Below are 21821 nucleotides of genomic sequence, written 5' to 3'. Positions count from 1 at the left end.
GGACCCACTTGTACAAAGTGATCTTAGTGCTACGACTATCATAAGCCGATGTTAAAGTATGGGAGTTACGATCATCTTAGCCCTAAGATCGTTTTGTGCAAGTGGGCCCTGTAGATGATGGGCAGCACCTTGTCTCCAGCCATGATAGAATGGACCATAGATCTTGAACTTTTTCATAATTTTCATGGAATGGAATTGATTGAATTTTATATCTGAAAAATAATTAGTCAAATGTTTAAAGCAATCTATTAGAAACCAAAGATTCTGAGAACTATTACTTTGGCAGAATATGCAACATTACAATGGTACTGAGTAAGTTCTTGATCGTAAACTTGAAAATGGAGCTTTTTATATCACAGTGGTTGATCTGAAACTTTGTTGTGACAATGTTGCGAAAAGGAAAATCCTACATCTCAGAAACTGCTGTACTAAATGCTGCTCACTTTGAATGTATCTGGTGAGCAACTGTGCTTTGGTGCTCTTTTTATTCATCACAAACTAGTAGCAATGTTTTATAGGAGAAGATTGTTTCATGATAAATTGCAAAAAACAATGAAGAACAAAGTGTGGTTTATTTCACAATAAAACATTGTTCATTCATGACGTCATTTCTGGAGATTCAAACATGCGCTCGCATCTTGATGACGTAAATGTTGACCTTGGCAATGTAGACCTTGGCAACGTAGAAAAACGCAATGGTCGAACGGTTGCCTACTAAAGTGGGAAAGATATGATAATCAAAGGTACAGGTAAATGACGTCTACGGCCCTTATGGTTTATTCTCCCTGCAGTGTTTTAGTGTTAATTTCTTAATTAAAGAGCATCACCCATCCTCATCCCCAAAGGTTTATATAGTGTTGTAAACTGATGTTTCTGAATATTCACTCATGTCAACCTACTGACATGGTTAGGATACATGTTATATTTATAATATAAGAAGATCTTTGTAGTTACTGTAACACTACTGAAATTCAATAAGCCAGTTTCAGTGCTATATAATGAATGGTTGGCATAAGCATGTCATTTTGTAACTTTCTAGTTGTCTCCATAGAGTACATGTTGAATAGATTACAGCCTGAGTATATACATAGACATTATGCTTTCTTCAATAGTAACTAAGCCCTAAACTGATTCACTTGTAACTAGGTGATATCCTTAACAAACAAACAGTTTTTGTTGACTTCAATTCATCTTCATTATAGCATTAAAAGTCTCATTTGTCAGCCCATGACGATCATGTTGAAAAAAATTTGGATGTTATTGTTAACATGATGAAGTGATTGACACAATGTGAAGGTTGATTATGCTACATGATAATAGATGTTCACACCTAGTGGTGGTAAAACACGACCTGGCTTAGTGCTTACAGGCTAACCATACTACCACAGTGTGTACCTGTAGTATAGCCTGTTAGCTTGCTGTGATAATCCCGATAGAAATCGACAAAGAAAGTGTATGTCACTTAAAGTATTACAATGTAAAAGAAAGTTATATTAACAGTACTATACTTAATTGAAAACTTATTGTCAGTGTTTCCTTATTGTAGATCGCCATCCTACACAAAACATTGGATTCAGTTAAACCTCATGCTGGTGTTCTGTTCCAAATTCAGTTTTGTGAGACAAGTTTGTATGCAGCCAGCAGGCTGAAAAGAGGCCGAACCTGAGATCGCATAGCCACCTAGCAGGGCTCAGAAAAGTTTAGAACTCCTCACCCCTGAAAAGCCTTTTTCTGCACTATGAGATTAAATCTTGGCTTCAATTTGCCTCTGTCCGTGGTGATTTATGAGCAAATAAAGATTTTGTTGTACATAACATTACAAAATTTAACCATGATGATGAACATATAACTCTCTTTGCGTTAACCATCCCACACGACCTCATCCCCCCTAAATATTTTCTCATCGAAATCACCTGATTCACGAATACTGTAAAGTTAAAACAAACATACATGGAGAATGTAAGAATTTTGACTAGCCAGATGGGTGACCTACGTTATGTTTCAGCAAGCCCTTTGTAATTGTAACTCACCAAAGGATTTCTTGAATAATTTCTTTTAGTTTTGTTTGTGCTTGGAATCCATCTCTTTGGGGGGGGGGGGGGATATAGCGATCAGCCAGTCGTTCTGTCTGTCCGTCCATCTGTCCATCCGTAATCATTTCCTTTTCTCGAAAACAATTCGGTGTATTAGATCGAAACTTGGCATATCTATCAGTCACATACTGAAGTTGTGCCTTTTGCTATTTAGGAATTTTAGAATTTTTTATTTTTTACGTTTCCATGGTAACAAGTTGGACTTAGGTTCTATGAGGGTGGTGTTCGTTTCCGGAGCGTAACTCAAAAACTGTTAAATACTTTCTTACAAAACTTTGGATGTCTACCAGGCACATACTAAACTGGTGCCTTTTGCTATTTAGGAATTTTATAAATTTTTATTTTTTACGTTTCCATGGCAACAAGTTGCATTTAAGTTTTCATATAGGGTGGGTTCACTTATGGAGTATAACAAATATAAAGTACATACTGAACTGGTGCCATTTGATATTAAGAAGTTTTAGAAATGTTTATTTTAGAATTTCCATTGCAGCTATTTTGACATGGGCTAAGGTTAATGTTGGGTCAGTTACCTGGTTTGGGACCATAACATGTTAAAATGGGTGGGGGATATAGATGACTTTGTTGACTATGCACTTGTTTAGTTATTGTTTCTTGTAATTTGTCATTTGTTTGCATAAAAAACCCCAACAGAAACACACTTTTTACTTTCCATTTCATATGGATGCGACCATGGTGGATCTTTTGTTGGTAAACAATGTATGCTTCTTAAAGAACATTCAACTCTTGACTCATTACATACAGAATTGCACATTTACTTGTTGTTACTTTACAGACAGCTGCCAGTGGGGATATGTCATCTTTCTGATGACTCTTGTCTGTATTTTAAAAAAGGGATGTTTGACAAGCAGTATCGAACAGTTGAAATTACTACTAGCTAATAATGGCCATGTGTATTTTATACCCTAGTTTCTTTGTGCCATGGCATATACACACCCAAGGGTGCTCCACCAGAGAGTTTTTGTATTTTGTGTGAGTTTTCTTTTTTTAGCCAAATTGTTTTAGAAAGCTGACACCTGCTCATTCCTTTGTTTGATAGGGAGATCAAAGTTTTCTTAGAGATCAACTGAAATGGATGGTTTTTAATGGAACTCCTAATTATTATTTTTTTAAGAAATCCAGTGAAATAATTCATGCATTTGATAAACACTGATAAACACAAAAAAACATGTTAAGAGTCTTGTACTTTTAAATATGTAATGCAACTTTAGATAAGTGTGGAATTCATACATAAAGAACCTTGTTTAAGTGCACAATTGCCCAATATTACATTTGTTTTTGCATAACCTCTAGCCCTCTACTTTATTTTGCAGGTAAAGTACACAAGCTGACCAAAGGTGCAGTGGGACAAAATTAAGCATGGCGACTTACTTCACCAACTTTAGCAATGGATATGTGCTTGAGGTAGTACCAGCAGGTTTGTCACGTTGTGAATCATGGCTACTACTCCCAGCAGAGAACCTCTGGTCAAAGGAACTTCGTGGATTTCTCTACATTGTGGCCATGATATATTTCTTCATGGGCATTGCTATATCCTCAGATGCTTTCATGTGCAGTATTGAGGTTATCACCAGCAAGAAGAGGACCATTGTGCGTTGGGATGAAGAGAAACAGGAGAAAGTAGAGAGAGAAATTCTTATATGGAATGAAACGGTTGCAAATTTAACGTTGATGGCCCTTGGTAGCAGTGCACCCGAAATTTTGTTGGCCACTATTGAAGCTGCTCTCAGACTCGGTAGTGAATCTACTGAAGACTCATTAGGAACATTCACAATCATTGGTAGTGCTGCATTTAATTTGTTAATTATTACAGCAATATGTATAGTGAGTGTTCCTACACCAAATGTGAAAAACATAAAAGAACTGGGTGTTTTCGTCTTGACATCAATCTGGTCCATCTGGGCATATGTGTGGATGTTACTGGTGGTAGCCTATATATCTCCAAATGTGGTGGACCCATGGGAAGCCTGGCTGACATTGTGTTTCTTCCCCATGTTTGTCCTCATGGCCTATTGTCAAGACAGTGGCTGGTGGTGCAAGAAGAAGAGGGTGGAGGGCATTGAAAGTGGAGAGGAAGATGATGATGACATGGTAGGCATGAGAACAATCAGATAGGTGGCTTTTTGCAATAAAGAATGTGACAATACAATATACTTTGTTAGCATTCAGACTGGGTTAACTCAGAATATTAGATAATGACTGATATATTTTATGGTTCTAACTATAGGATCATCAATTCCATTCGTAATATTATATACTTCTATGATATCAATCATGCAAGTACAGAACCATTGGTATAATAGGCTGACTTATATGCCTGTAAATTAGTCAGAACTTTAGTGGTAAATAATTTGTTCACAGAAACTGTTAAGCAATGTTAGAAACTAAGGTGGATACTGAGGTCGTAAATGTTGTCTACTGTAGTACTTTAATGTGGCCCTGAACTCCTAAGCCATTAGTCTTTAACATTAGAGTTGTGACAGTCTTGCTTCCACAAGGCGTATGAAGCTGAACCTTTGCATGTATGATGACAACTGTGCATCTATGCATCTGAATGAAGAATATGTTATTTGCTTCCAGAATGTTCGAGTGGTGATGAGTAACCAGCAGAGCTCTTTGACAGGCCATGTGCCTAAGGAACTGCATGTACTAGAAGCACAGAAGGCTCACCGAATGAGGTGAGAATGTCAGTGGTGGTATTTTGAGGCAGCTTAATCTTTGACACTTTATTTCATATCAAATATCAAACAGTATTATGTGATATCATAAACTTACTAATCAAGAGAAATATATTCTTATGCATGTCTTAACTTAATAGGGTGGAGACAACTCACCCAGTCTGTGACAAAATGGTTTCAGTCCATCTAGTTTTCCCCAATCAAATATAGTCTTGACAATATTTTCAGTAGATATTACTGGTTAGTATGGACGGTCTTTACTGTTCAATAAGAAATTTTACTGGACAAAGACAATTTGTAAATGTTGCAGCCTGCTCACATTGTCTGTCTTGAAGTTTGGTACTGACCAATTTTGTGCCAGATTTATGAAAGGTATATGAATACCTTTAAACAAAACATTAAGGATCCTATATTTGATTTATTTGTATTTCTATTCAAAAGTTTGTGCTGAACACTTTGAGTCAGACCTGACCTTATGTTGCATCCTGCATAATTGGCCAACAATTGGCCAAAAAACAAGAATTAAATTTGATGTAGTGAAAATAATTCTGACACTCACTTGTTTTTTTTAAGCTCATGGCCCACGAAGCCCTTGATTAGTCCTTGGATAGAATAGTGAGGCAGCGTCATCACTCTACAGATTACATTGTCTTGTAGAGTATGGTCACCTCAAACATTTTGTATTGATCCTTCTTACAGCTAAGTTGCCCTATATTTATTCTACTGATTAAATGCCACTTTGTCTTTCAAAGATCATGCTTGACATAACAGTTCTGAGATCATTAATGCTCTCAATGCTACTGTCGAACCCATTCGACAGGCGCATAGTCAAAGGACCGCCCCCAAATGAAACTCGCAATAACTGTTCAACAAGTAGGCTTGGTGTATCATTTAAGTTATGTGTGAAATGCATAAATGCTCAGCTTGCAGAATATCAAAACTTTCAGTAGTTTGTTTACCGAAACATCGCAAGTTCAGAATATATCGGCCAAATTTCTTGGCACACAACTGACTTGTTGACTTTTGGCACTTCACGTTGAGCGGCATGCAATTTTCTTTATGATTTTATTGTTTCACATTCGATCATAAATTTTATTACCTGATGGAAAGAAAACACAAAAGTTCCTTAATTTCTAAAAATTAGCAACTTTCATTTTAATTAATTTTAAACAAAAACAATCGGAATTGAAACATCTTCTATTGGATGAAAGTTGTACGATCATGGCAAAGGTGGTAAACAAACAACTCCACATGCATCGAGATCCTGTGGTACTATAACAATCCATTTTATATATCTAAATTAATTTTCTAGAATTATTAACACCGATGTTTGAATATTTGTAAAAATGTCTCATTTTTATCGGGTTTACAAATGATTCGCTGTGATGAACTTTTGGTCATTGTCATGCTGTTAACAAGCTTAAGTGACACGTTTGGGCCTGGCCTAACTCGCGATTCATTTAGCTGAACTAAGTCAATAGACACTGCAAATAATGAAAAATATTGGATGATACGCAAAATCTGAAATGATATACATTCTAGGTACACCATTCAATGGCAAAATAATGCAGATTACAAACATAATCAAAATACTTGCAGTTTTAAGTTGGTAAGCTATCATCATGAAAATTCTGAAATAGATTCGAATTTGAAAGAAATTACATAATTTGATATTTATCATCAACTGTTTACTATTTATTGATTGGGTAGCGGGCTTCAGGCCTATGTTTCATATTTTTTTGTCATTGGTGCCAGTGCGTTAGGTCAAATTTGTCTTACTCCGAAACCATGCTCAATGATTGCCAAATTATTTTCTGAAAATAATGGCAGCGGAGTGCGATATAACGTATTGATATGCCATAATAATAACAACATGATAATAACAACATAGTATTGTTATTGGTCTGTCATTCCAAGAAGGACAATTTAGAATATTGAGGATGTTTATAAAACGTTTACGCGCACTGAAGAGGCAAGATGCGATCAATGTTCTACTCTGTCTAAGATTAAGAAGGCCTTCAACAAACTAGGAGAAACCTTGACCAGAGCTAGAAGGAGAGAAGCAGACAGTATTGGCTAAGAAGATTCCTCTGGCCAAGAGGCTGCATGGGGGACAGCCATCTGTTCAGACCACAGTGTCTCACATAATACTCCGTTGAATGAATCTACTTCTGCGTTCTCTATGAACATGTTGAAATAGCTCTTCAACCAGCAGAAGAAGATGATGGAGTCGCTGTTTGATATCTCAGGAGATGTAGATGCTTAGAAAGAAGGAGACAGTATTGGCTGAGAAGTCCTCCGGCCAAGGGGCTGCATGGGGGGACAAGCCATCTGTTCGGACCACAGCCACGGCTGTAAGGCCTACCCCTGATGACCATTCCAACCAGCCAGGTAGAAGCTCCCAAGCTTTACCCTGGGCATGGGCATCCAGATCTTTGCTTGGGTCCTGTCAGCGTACCGCAAGAACATCTTCCTCATCTAAGACACCAAATGGTCTCCGCACGGACCCCATGGTAGCCCAGCAGACTGTTACGGGAGTGTCACTTCAACCGCATAGTCACCATCAACAAACGGAACCCAAGTGCTTGGACCGCATGGGACCGTCCAGGGTCTACTGACCGAGATGGAGATTACATCATGGGACAGCCAGGCGGTTTGACGGTGGACCTTTATTCCTGTACGGGTTCTGTTATACACGGGCAGTCATCACAAGCTGTTTCCTGGACACCAGCGGATGATGAACCGCACGGGGAACGCGTTGAGTGTATGGATTATGCCGAACATCCACCCCTCCCGGTGGACACGGTCATTCTGAGGCGGAATCGGACCTATATCAGGAGGTTAATAAGTCTGACGATTCACCCCAACGGGATTATACAGAGGGAATGCCGGAATACGGAGGATGTCATGCTCCTACATCATCTCTGACTCAACATACCCGCCAGACATTGCCGTGGCCGAGTTATGCAGGCACGGTGGTACATCAGGCTTCTGAAAGTCTACTCAAGCTCAGACATGATGACCAGGTAACCTTACCTTCATTGAAGCGGAAGTTGTATTAAATCCATGATTTTCCACTTCCGGAACATCAAGTTTATGACTTTATGAAGCTAGTACGCAACCCTTATACTAAAGTCATGTTACCTACTTCCCAGATTAAAGACCTGTCTATGATGTCCAGACATTTAATGTACCTTGGCGCATATATCAACTGGTTTGTCGCCAGGATCAGGCACATCATTCCACCATTGCAGACATCATATGATGGCAAATCTGGAGAGACTCCTATGACTATTAAGACGGATCATGTCGGACACATCCACAACAAGCTAGATACCATAGTCAGAATTAGGGCTGCACGGTATTACCGGTATACCGGCATACCGCAATATGAAAAAGAAACATTTACGTATCGCGATATGTTTGTGATGTACCGGTATATTGACAATGATATTGATAAACCTACCAGTCATATCATTCATTATTAAAACTATCACATTTCACAATGTCTGAAATACGTATTCAATTTCAATTTATCATTTTTTATCAATAAATTAAAAAATTATTCACTATTTCCTGCGATGTTATTGAAAATAAAATCCTCAGACACAATTTTCTACAACGGGTCCACATCAAACATGTCAAAGAGCAAAATAAAGACGTTTTAAACAAATCTTTAAATATATTATACAAAGTAATAAATAAAATCAACAAAAATATAGCTAAAAGTAATCAAACTTACATCTAAGTTATTATTTCCATATTTTTGTGCGATCTGCATTCGTTGGCTTTCGTCGCCTTGAATTCTCGGCTCGGGCACGATGTTTAATGCGAAAATATATGCATGAAAAATCTTTGTCACAGCTCGTAACATAGCACGATACATTCACGAAGTTCCACGCACTTCGAGAACAGGTCCACATCGAACATGTCAAAGAGCAAAACAAAGACGATTCAGGCAAATCTTTAAATATAGTATACAAAGTAATAAATACAATCAACAAAAATATACCACAATATATCTAAAACTTGTCAAACTTACAGCTAAGTTATTATTTCCATCTTTTCCTGCGATTGCTTGTAATGTAAATCAAATGACATCTCGGCATTCGTCGCCTCAAATTCTTGGCTCGGACACGATGTTTCATGCCAAAATATATGCATGAAAAATCTTTGTCACAGCTCATAACCCCGCACGATAATCTTCGAAGTACCATATTTTTAATATAAATCGCGATTTCCTGCTTAAAATGTTCAGAAAGCCACGATTAACAAAAAGATTTTGTCAAAATCTGAAATTCATACCACAGCTGTAATTTGATTGGCTGCCTTAGATCATGTGCTCAAATTTGACCAATCACAAACCTTGTAGCAGATTTCGGCAAGAAAGCGTCATTAGAAACCAATTTGTATCAAATGAAATCGCTTGTTATAACTACGAAAAAGGCAATGTTACAAGCGTGTAGATGAAGAATAAGCTTTCTAGCGATGTGTCATATGCCAGTCTTCGACGAACGTGTTATTCATACGAAGCCTCGAAAACAGGGGTATTTCTTCATGTTACCGAGTGGACAGGCGCTGTTATCGGGAAATGGGTGATGACAGATACTATTTATAATTCTATTTAAAATGCTTTTCCAATTACGTAAACAATAAAAATAAAAAAGAAATAGGTAAGTGTATTTTATGAAATCGTATATTTGCCGAAAATCGTCAAATTTTCGCTTCCTTGGTCCTTTAATCTGGACGTTATGAATGTGTTAGCTTACATCTTTTTATTTACAACGAACATAATTAAGTTGTTAATTCATTATTTAAATAATGTGATAAACATAACTTTCATATTTATAAACAATAGGGTCAGACCTTTCAAATGTTGAACAACATACAGTAGCAAAGATGTTTTACAAGCAGATATTTTCTTTGATAAATGTTGGTTTCATCTATCACACAAGAATCTCTGGTAACTCAGTGTCACAGCACTTCTAGCACAGATTCGTTCAAGAGCTGTTTCCAACCAAACAAAAGTTTGGTAATGTCACAACTGATCAATGCTCCAAAGATGTTGAACAGCAAATTGGGACATGTCATAGATGAGGTCAGACAAGACACAACTGTACGAGTCAACCAAGCTGTCTATGCACAGGGATCTTCCTATCCCCCGAAGTGTTCCCGGGATAAAAAAGACTAGTCATATAAGCATCCACCTAAGAAGAAGTTTGTTCCCTCCAGGTAGGATTAGTTCCATTGGAGTCAGGGGTACGACAAACATCAGTCTTCTCAGGATTCGTTTCGTCAGCCCGACTACAAGAAACGAGGATCCTATTGCCAGGCAAGTCCGGGGACAGAGGTGAACGCAGGTTCTGACTTCCTTGCCAGCCATTTTGCCATTATAGACCCTTTCGACCTGGTTATGTCTATGGACTGCGATTTACGCCTACCGTCTTTCAACATAATGCCAGGGTCAGTGGGAGGGAGTCTTCTGTCATACGCCGAAAATTGGGAGCAGATTACGCCCGATTGTAGGGTCCGAGATGTCGTGGCTCTGATACAAAACTACATTTCAAGAAGCATTCCATCCTGACATCTCAGGCCGCATATTCATCTAGTTGGAGCCAATCTAGTGTCAGCAGATCTTACCGTCAGTAAGCTACTAAAGAAGGGAGCCATTTGGAAACTAGTGAAGATCAGCAAGACCAAGTTTTTTATTCTCCGGTATTCTTAGTTCTGAAGAAGAATTCGCCAGACATGAGGTTGATAATAAAATTAAAGATCCTCAACAAATCATTCCTGGTACCTCCTCCAAAGTTTCAGATGGAATCCGTGCGGAAGTTGTGGTTGACTTTGAGGACAGGAGATTGGCTCATCGGCCTCGACCTACTATCAATGGTCGATGCTACAAGTTCCAGGTCTTACCATTTGGATACCAATAACCCCTTGGCTGTTTACCAGGATTACAGCGCCAGTCATCAGGTTTGCCCACCTCCAAATAGTATGAATGCATGGGTACCTGGACGCTTTCCTGGCAGTAGACCAAGAAAAAGCTCCATTACACCAGAACATGCTATTCCTGGTTCAGCTTATGACCTATCTAGGCCTCCTAGTCAATCCCTCCAAGTCTGAAACCACTCCGGTTCAAGACCAACTCCACAAGGGATATCTATGTCAACCAGAGGATCTATTCGTCAAGACTATTACGAAAATTCAATCCCTATCAAGTCAACCCAGCTGGTCTCTAAGGTGGTGGATGTCTCTTCTAGGCAACCTAACGTCTCTACAGGATATGACCTTCAGAGGAAGGTTGATTTTACGTCCTCTACAGACGTGGATCGACTCACTACGATCCCACACCCTAGAGTTCAAAACTCAGTTACCTCGCTACTTATTACGGACCAGCATTGGTGGACTTATAGAGAGCACCTGATGAGCGACATTCCTGTGACTACTCCGACGCTCCAAAACCATCTATATACAGTCACGTCAGATTCGGGATGGGGAGCCCATATGGACGATCTCACGGTACAAGTATCTTGTAACACTGGATGGAGGATCCTACATATCAACTGCAGGGAAATGAAGGCCATTTTTTACGCCATTCTGGCATGGAAGATATGTCTCTCCCAATCGTCCATCCTCATAGCCACAGACAACACCACAGTGGTGGCATACATTCAGAAACAAGGAGGAACCAGATCCAGTTCTCTGATGATGGAGACTACATGATTGTTTTTCTTGGCAAACTCCATCAGTTGCTGGAGGGAAGCGAGACATATTCCAGTGAAGTTGAACATCCTTGCTGACAGCCTTTCCCGATAGGGGAGAATAGTGGCAACAGAATTGACCTTACATCTCAAGAACTTTGCTTGGATAACCACATTATGGGACACACCGCATCTAGATCTCTTTGTCACCTGCCTAAACCATCAACTTACGGTTTATGTCTGTCCAGTTCTCCATCCTATGGCAAAACAGATTGGATGGGTCTATTTGCATACGCATTCCCACCATTATTTCTCCTAGTCAAGGTCATGCACAAGGTGGGGGGAGACGGATTACATGATAATCTTGATCCGCCCCAACAGAGCGTGGTTCACCAGATTATTAGATCTATTAATGGAAGAGCCTCTCCAGTTACACTACTGCCTAGAAGTTCATTCCCCTAACACATGTTGAGAACACGTATAACGGGATGCAGCGTGTGTGCAACCCGTTGAGCATGCTTGGGTCACTCATTGCATATGCGTGTGCCAAGCATGTAACATGGGACCAGGTTTCAGTTGAAGTTGACAAATATATCAAATGAACATTGAGAAAAAACAAACCAGTGAGATGTGAATCTTGAGTTTATTAGCAGCCATGTTCACCAGACCATAAACACAAGGTTGGCCCGTCTTAATTAGTGTTCGGTTGCTGGACTTAAATGGCATGAACCATTCCATGAGGGTCCAGTCTAGCCATTGTGGCTAGCTGACAGTAGAACAGTAGTGAATTTAGACGCAAGTTTATTGCTAGGGGAATTCCCGAGTTGACACGATAGTCGCGGGTTGGTAAATGTTCGCCAATAATGAAGTGATTGTGTGTGGATTGTGGTTTATTCATTTTAAGTTTTGACCACATGAGTCATTCCTGGTGATTGCAAATATAACATTTTTCGTTCACCAGATTTAAGGTTTAGATTACAATTACGATAGAGCATTCACCACTACTAATGTCCAATTATTGTCCCCTGCCGCACGAATGCGCGAAGCGGGGGATATAGTATTCACGACCGACCGTACGTACGTCTGTACGTCCGTCTGTCCGTCCGTGCGTCCCACCTGTTTGTTGCCGCGATATCTCAAGAACTAAACACTGGATTGTCTTCACATTTGGAACTATGGTGTATATACAGACTCCGCAGACATCAGTCGGTTTTGGTGACCTTGACCCCATTTTCAAGGTCACAGCAGGCAAATCTGCTTTTGGGGTTGGAAAACGGTGTTGCCGCGATATCTCAAATTTTTTTAGCTGGATTGTCTTCATATTTGGAACTATGGTGTATATACAGACTATGCAGACACCAGTCGGTTTTGGTGAACTTGACCTCATTTTCAAGGTCACAGCAGGCAAATCTGCTTTTGGAGTTGGAAAACGGTGTTGCCGCGATATCTCAAGAACTAATCGCAGGATTGTCTTCATATTTGGAACTATGGTGTATATACAGACACCGCAGACACCAGTCGGTTTTGGTGACCTTGACCTCATTTTCAAGGTCACAGCAGGCAAATCTGCTTTTGGAGTTGGAAAACGGTGTTGCCGCGATATCTCAAGAACTAAACACTGGATTGTCTTCATATTTGGAACTATGGTGTATATACAGACTCCGCAGACACCAGTCGGTTTTGGTGACCTTGACCCCATTTTCAAGGTCACAGCAGGCAAATCTGCTTTTGGAGTTGGAAAACGGTGTTGCCGCGATATCTCAAGAACTAATCGCAGGATTGTCTTCATATTTGGTACTATGGTGTATATACAGGCTGGGGACATTTCATCACTTTGTGACAAATACTTGTTTCACCTTGAAATATGCCCCATTTCCCCATACCCCACTTTCTGTTTTGTATTTTTTAAGAATTGATAAGAGAAAGTTGGGACTCTAACATTTATCACTAATTCTAAGAGGATATTGGAAATGATTATGAAGGACTGTTGATGGGATTTGAGATCTTTACAATCACCGGTTGTGACCATGTAGACAGAATCTCGTTAGGTTTTGTGATTTCTACATTTGCCCAATGATCATAGTGAGTATTGCTTGGGATACCAAAGGTAAGAATTTATTATAAGTTGAAATTGGTTGTGAGTACTTATACCATGTAGATAGGATATCTTTAGGATTTTAATCCTTTCTTTCTCTGTGGGTAATCCTTTCACGTTGGTGGAAGGAAGTTGGTCAACCAGGTCATGACAATGGTTATGCACAAGGCTCAGGATCGCAGCATTTCCCGTGTATGCGGGCACCTTATCTTTGTTTCACTTGGTATTTAAAACATTGATATACAAGGCTACGGCCACCACGCCATTCTCAGGTGCATTTGTCTATTTATTATGAAGTTGTTTGGCGTTCACAGTATTTATATACTATCTCACAGATTACTTGTTAACTGGTCACTGCAAATGCCTTAATTATTTAAATTTCAGTGAGTTTATTCACATGTTAGCTTTCATAGGTTGTGATGGATACTTGTAAAATTATCAGTTGAGTTCACTCACTAACTACTGTGAGCGTTTTTGGCATGACGTTTTTGCTTGTATAAACATAGTTACTTCTAAAAGCGGCATAAAACAATACTCACAGTAACTGTTAAACCTCTGCTGTGTGCTGGCAAAGTGGGGATAAACCTCTGTGCCAAAGACGATCAAACTTAGTTAGAATCCTTGTGTATCTGCGTCATCTTCCAACTGGTGACATTTTAGTAAACTTGACAAGTGATGAGTGAGTGAGTTGTGTTTAACGCCGCTTTTAACAGTATTCCAGTTATATCACGGTGTGTCAGCTTAAATGTAGGAGGAAAGCCCGAAGTGATGCAGGTCTCAGACGTTTACCACTTCTGTGAAACCCACGAGCACAGGTATGGTGCTGACAAACCTAGAAACATAAGACAAGTGATGATGAATTTTAATATTCATGTTATTATAGTTTTATTTAATTGTAAATAAAACATTAATAAAATTGTATATTGAAAGTATATTGTCTGTGAGTAAGTATAAATGTAAGGTCACACCAGCATTTTTTCAGTTATTATGTGGAAATAATTGCCAGCTTTTGGGACAAGATGTAACATGGCTGCTTTTACATTTCTGATATAGGTGCTTGACTGCCTCAGTAGTTTGTGATCAATTCGATTTTTTGTTGTGTAAACAAATCAGTCAAGATTGCAACAATGGATGAATAAGTTGATAAATTTGGACCGCAGTTACCAATTAATGACTTAAGACATAAGACAGGGAATTGATATACAACCAAAGCCATGGTCCTGTTGAGACGATTGACAGTTAGAACAATGGAGTATATGACTGTAACTAACTTGAACATTCACCAGATGTATTATAAAATACAACATTAACCATAACAGTCCGAGAGACAGCTTCCAACTATATATTGTAGGGTCAATCGCTTTTGACATGTTTAAGAATAAACTCACTTTGAGGCACATGGCAAGTCAAAACTGGCCGCCCTGAATATGGTTTTAGGTTTGACAGCAACTATGATCGTGGATTTCAGATAGAGATATGATTTGTTACCTTGATATTATTACAATAAGCGATAATGTCTTCAAAGTCCACAGTTTGTTCAATAGTACAAAAATAAGTGTGTTTTATAATCTATCAATGTTTTCTTTTATTGAACACAATATTTTCTCTGTATTTCGGTAAATAATCCAGTCTGCTGCCCATGTAACTTAAACATATTTATGTATGATCTTCATATGCCACAGTCTGTGGTGAGAAAAGCAAATAAAGCTATGTCTTATGACCCCTATTATCCCTGGTGACGCTGTCATAATGTTCATTTTCAGTCTGCCACACCAAGCGTGTATAAGCGTTATACTTGTTTTGATAAAGAACACTAATGCAATTAAGCAAATATATATTTGGTGAGGGCAAATATCTAGCTTGTATATATTTTTGTAGATAGGAAACATTCTAGTTAATTGCGGATACTCTTGGCTACACATACATAACAAAACCCCATGACCGATGAATTGATGCATTGATATGCAAAAAGAAAGAATCTTGTTTATTTCTAGGTTATCCTAGTCATCATTTACTTCTACTACATCTTTTCAGTACCGGGGTACATGCATGGTTGGAGGCAAGATCAAAAGCGCCGGCCCGCATTAATTAGACAACAACAGGGATGTCCGTTTCGCTTTGAACCACCACCACCACCACCACAGTCTCTTTGAATATTTATGATTTAACACACAAATTTATGTACAATTTGACAGATTATAATAATATAAATACCAAAATTCATCACCACTTGCCAAGTTCATTAATATGTCACCAATTGGAAGTTGTCACAGATAAACACGGATTCTAACCAAGTCTGATCTTCTTTTACATAGATTGCATGAACTGGTTCAGTGACTTCTTTCCATCAGAGTTACACACACAGAAAGAAAGGGCTGAAAATGCTGAAGATATCCTGTATACATGGTACGAGGGCTGGCTGAAAAGTTCTAAGCCTAAGTGGGATATCTCAATCTGATTGAAACAAACTTTTGCCACCAACAAGTACAATCATTTAATGAATCATAGACATAAGAACTGCAACTATGATAATAGTGTTATTATTGTCTTTGTACCAGACCATCTTGTGAACCTACCCATTGAAATCACCAGAAATGGACAAAACTGGCTATAGAGCAGTCATCAAGTACCTGCATTTGAAAGGGCTAACTCCAACACAGATACATGCTGACATGGTCTCCACTTTAGGGGATGATGCCCCTTCCTTTTCCACTGTAAAGAAGTGGGCTGCGGAATTCAAGTGTGGCAGAGAGAGCCTTGACGATGACCAGCGTCCAGGAAGGCCTTCAACAGCAACCATTCCGGAAAACATTACCCGAGTGCATGACATTGTGATGGCTGATCGACGATTGACCACTCAACATTTTGCCAGTGTTGTGGGCATCTCTCATGAGAGGGTTGAGCACATTATCACCAAAAAGTTGGGAATGACAAAAGTTTCTGCAAGATGGTTGCCAAAGCTCTTGACAGCGGATCAGAAACGTGTCAGATTCCTGACGTCCCGTGACAATTTATGCCTTTTGAAGCAGATCCCGATGATTTTTTGGCCCGATGAGACCTGAATTCATCACTTTCAACCAGAAACCAAAATTCAGTCTAAACAATGGAAGCATCAGGAATTACCAGCCCCCCAAAAAGTTGGTTCCTTCTGCTGGAAAGGTGATGGCTTCAGTCTTTTGGGATTCAAAGGGTATTCTGCTGATTGACTATCTTGAAAAAAGCCAGACTATCAATGGAAGATATTATGCTGACCTACTGAGACAGTTGCGTGAAGCTATCAAAGCTAAGCGACGGGGAATGCTCACTAAAGGAGTCCTGTTCCAGCAAGACAATGCTCCTGTTCACAAATCGGTGGTTGCCATGTCAGCGATCCATGATTGTGGCTTCGAACTCATTGACCATCCCCCTTATTCACCCGATATTGCCCCGTCAGACTTCCACCTGTTTCCCAAAATGAAAAAGGAACTAGCCGGTCGCCATTTTCTTAGTAATGATGACGTCATTTCCACTGTGAATGACTTTTTTAGGGTGGCTGAAGAAAATCTTCTTCTAGATCGGCATCCAGGCCTTGCAGCATCACTGGCCAAAGTGTGTAAACCTGGAAGGGGACTATGTGGAGAAATAAATGAAAACCATCAACTTTCACAGTTAGGCTTAGAACTTTTCAGCCAGCCCTCGTATTAAGTATTCACTACCAATTTCCTCTAATAATAAAATGTTACCCTTTGGCATCACCAAGCACCGATACTCAGCAGGACACTTTTGTGCAATTTTAAATCATCACAACCCCTAATGTGAAACCCCCAGTTATTGTTAAGATAACAAATCCTATCTGCAGTCAGACAACATGACAATCTATATTCATTTCCAATTTCCACCAATAGTCCAGTATTGAATTTAAAGAGAACTATTATTATTTTAGAACCTATGGCTTGTGTTACAGAGGGAGAAAGTTTCAAATAAAGATAAGTTGAAGGCCTAATATAATAGTAATGTATAGCTTTGTAAGACGTAAAGCATAGCAGGATATAGTAACATAAACAGGCTGTTTTTTAGCGTGAGGGGCCTGCTAAATAAAGGAAAACGGAAGTAAATCCTAGCCTTAACATAGTACAAGAATAGCTTGTACAAGAAACATATTCTCCAGTAAAAGTAATTAAGCATTAAGAAACCTGACAAACACTTTTGGTGTTCAATCCGTAATCTGTAGGTGTGTTCACAGGGACAGGACGTCGATCTTGCTGAATCATTGTTTTCACACGACAGCCGATAATCCCCAGCTTACTCTGCTATACTTGCCTTTTTCCACAAGAGAAGTTTCTGCTCTAGTGACCTACTGCGAGAGCAGGCTTCCTCCCTGGAATACCCCTGCCTTCTGGCTTCAAACGACCAAGGCATTTATTTGTAATCTAGGCTTACAGACATTTACATACATTTACACACAAACACACACACACAGGCACGCGCACGCACTTCCGATGGACATAGTGGAATGAAACTTGGCAAAGGTATTAGTCTTTCTCCACATAGGAACCACCAAGAGTTACACACTTCTCCCATCGTTTTATGCAACTATGGAGACCTCGCTTGTAAAAGCCCTCATTTTGCGTCTCAAACCAGGACTTGACTTCAGAAATCATTGTTTCATCATCTGTGAAACGTTTTCCCTTCAAAAATGACTTCATGGTTGGAAAGAGGTGGAAGTCAGATGGTGCAAGGTCAGGAGAGTAAGGAGGATGTGGAAGGATTTCATAGCCACAGGACCGCGCTTCTGTCTGGACAACATGAGAGTTGTGTACTGGAGCATTGTCTTGCAGGAGACGGACACCCTTGGTCAGCATGCCATGCCGCTTAAGCTTGATAGCGTCCCGCAATTTCCTCAGCAGTGAAGGATAATAAGCTCCTGTAATTGTGGTACCCTTTGCCAAGAAATCCATCATCACTACTCCGTGCTGGTCCCAAAACACTGTGAGCATGACCTTGCCTGCAGAGGGTTGGACACGTGCCTTCTTTTGGGGTGGTGACTCCACATGCTTCCATTGCATCGACTGAACTTTAGTCTCAGGATCATAGTGATGGACCCATATTTCATCCTGTGTGATAAGTTTGTCAAAAAATTTGCCTGTTTTTTTGGCACATGTCCAAAAGATCCTTTGAGCAATTGACTCGTTCCTGCTTTTGGAAAGGTGTGAGCAACCTGGGAATCCATCGTGCAGACACCTTATGCATGTTCAAATTGTCATGAATGATTTTTTCCACAGACCCTACACTGATCTTGACATCTTGTGCTAACTGGCGAACAGTTATACGTTGGTCTGCCAAAATGGCGGCCTCCACTTGATGGATAGTGTCCTCATCAATGGCTGAATGGGGGCGACCAGGAATTGCAGCTGTTTCCACAGATGTCCGACCACACTTGAACTGGCGATGCCAGTGTTTAACAACGTCATATGATGGGGCATCTTCCCCATAAGTTACTTTCATTTCATCGAAAGTTTCTTTTGGTGTGCGACCTTTCAAATATAAAAACCTAATCACTGCTCTGTATTCTAGTGGCTCCATTGTCACACCCTACTCGATCATAACACCTGTAAAAGTGGTAAGATTAATAGTTTGATGCTGCAAATTCAGACATAACCCATAGATACATGTATCATTACACATGTGAAATTTCAACCAAATATGATAACCGTAAGTGGTTTAGGGGAAATCTTTAATGAACACCCCTCGTATGTAAATACACACCCATAATTTACATACATACATACATCCATGTAATGGTACATACAGCCATACATACCCTGCACACATACAGCCATGTAATCATAAGTACATACTGAATATGTAGGAAGCGTGTGTATTGATCTGTTGTCTTAATCACTGATCCATCAAGAGTGTCAGTCAGCATGTATCAAATCTTTATAAGCGGTGAGATTGTGATAACTGTCAGACCTAACTTATTTGTCTGAACGACACGTCTGAAAACAAGGGATGAACCGTTACACAGTTACTCGGGGTAACGATTTTCTGTGCTATAGAATCAAAGTACCTGCGTGATACATATATATACAGTACATACATGTTACGATGATGTGTCATTCCTTAATCAGTACGATGTATAGTATAAGTATATACACTTAAAAGTAGACACATGTTAACGATAATAATGACAGAGAAAAAAAGGTCGGGTTAGTATTATTTTCATGGTTAATTTTAAGTTGCCATTTTTTAAACACTTTTTAATGATGAAAGAAATGATGGTGCAGAAAAAAGACTAGCAATTAACACAACAACCGTGATGCAATCGTGTTTCTCAATACAATCCACAAAGAACAATATATAGGGAGCCTTTTTACTATTTATTACTTACTTGATATCAATAATTTATTTATGGATACCAAAGAATCAATTTATATCACAAATTTTATTTTATTATATCGTGAAATTTTTACTGATATTGCAAATCAATTTGTAGATATCAATAACTGAAATTAATATATCAAGTAATGTACTTTATCATGTAAAAAATCGAATATGGTATAGTGTCTCTAGCCTTCGTCTCTGTGAGCTTATGCCCATTTTTTAATAGTCCATGTAGATAGCTACAGTATCGTAACATTTACATATATAGTCATATTCAGATGTCTCTACATATATGTAAGGGCAAGCTTCTTCCCTTTATTAATCTGTCACTTTTCCTCCTAGCTCTGAATGTGGAACAAAGGCGTTAGGATTACATGTGTATCTTGTTATCATTGTATTTTAATGCGATTTGAATATTATTATTTACTATCGTCCTTACTTCATGTTTTACATGAGGCGTTAATATATTTACCAAAAAGTACATTTATTGCCTGTAAGCTCAACACAATTGACAAATACACTAAAACATATGACTAGTAAACTATTAATGTACGTTGAAAAAATATATATTGTAAATGCCAAAATGACAGTAGCGCTGGGAATTTATTCAACAAACCTGTGAAAACAATACTGCTTTAGCTCAATGTTTACCTCTTCTGGCAGCCATTATGCAACGGCCATCTTATACACAACCCCGCATTCACGTCTTCCTGTGGTACGGAAATTAGTAGAATCCTCTCGCCCAAGTGTATCCTCCACGATATAACCTACTCTCATTAATTAAATGCTGCCCTTTCCCAGCGTCACGGCTGTGGACCTGAGACAAACAGACCCAACCATCATAAAGTGATTAGTGTCTAATAAAAACAATACTCCGCCAAACCTCATAAACATGATCACTGAAAGTCGTACCACAGACGTTTTAATATCAAATTAAAAAAAAAGCATTTGAACAGCAATAACATTTACCAGGTTCATGTATTTTCTCAAAACATCAAGTAGAAGCCACAAGAGTACTCTATTTTCCAACAATATCACATCTAAAAATGAGACATCCGCAAGTTCATATGATAAAATATGTATTGACATTTCTCGTCAGGATATCAAAATTTTCTCTACACCTCCAAGTTCAGCTTTGGTCAAAAGTTTGTTCCCCCTGTAATGAGTGTGACAAGCGTTGTGGCAGACGGGTTCCACACGAGGGACCAACTGGGTGCACAAGGGTTGCGTAACGCGTTGCGCATGCATGTCAGGGGAATGAACTTCTGGACAGTAGTGTACCTCTCTGTCGACATCTGTTACGACAGCCCAGGTCACCATTATCTACGACAATTCTGCCCAGCCTACATCTAACCGCCTGGAAGATATCACGCAAAAGATGCAGATATCAGGGTAGGGCTGCAACGATACACCTAGGTCATGATACGATACGTATCTCGATACTTACATCACGATTTGATATGTATCTCGATACGCTACAATACACATAGTGATAAGAGAAGACAAGAGATGATGAATTAAACTTAAATAAAAAATTAAATATTAGTGAATGAATGTTCATGAGTCATAAAATATATACTGTAAAAGAATATTTTAACTTAACGGATCATCTGCCATTTCCATGTAACAAACACAAAAGTAACAGTCCTACATATTTGTGAGTTGTGACTAGAAAGTAGGAGTAAATACTAAATACGAGTGTCCAGTAACTAATGATTTGCCATTTTCATGTATAAAGGAAAAAAAACAATTAATAACAATTATTGCAACCTGCAGAACAGTCATGTTATACACCATTTGAAAGGTCTAATCCTAGTGTTTATAAATATAAAACCGTAGGCCGGTATCACATTATTTAAATAATGCATTT

General features: G+C 39.0%; 1 protein-coding gene across 10 annotated transcripts in view; it reads left to right on the top strand.

Annotated features, from left to right (window-relative positions):
• Positions 1–21821, top strand: part of LOC139477800 (sodium/calcium exchanger 2-like) — a 194231-nt gene that overhangs the window by 67878 nt on the left and 104532 nt on the right. For all 10 annotated transcript variants that reach the window (XM_071260235.1, XM_071260225.1, XM_071260230.1 and 7 more), the window contains 2 exons: positions 3428–4205; positions 4695–4792. In XM_071260235.1, coding sequence (XP_071116336.1) covers positions 3474–4205; positions 4695–4792 — 830 coding nt within the window. In that variant the 5' untranslated portion in view covers positions 3428–3473. The remainder of the gene's footprint in view (positions 1–3427; positions 4206–4694; positions 4793–21821) is intronic.

Source organism: Haliotis cracherodii, unplaced genomic scaffold, assembly GCF_022045235.1.
Source record: "Haliotis cracherodii isolate W230 unplaced genomic scaffold, xgHalCrac1.p SCAF_1, whole genome shotgun sequence".
NCBI classification, from domain to species: Eukaryota; Metazoa; Mollusca; class Gastropoda; order Lepetellida; family Haliotidae; genus Haliotis; species Haliotis cracherodii.
This window is presented reverse-complemented; position numbering and strand designations above follow the sequence as displayed.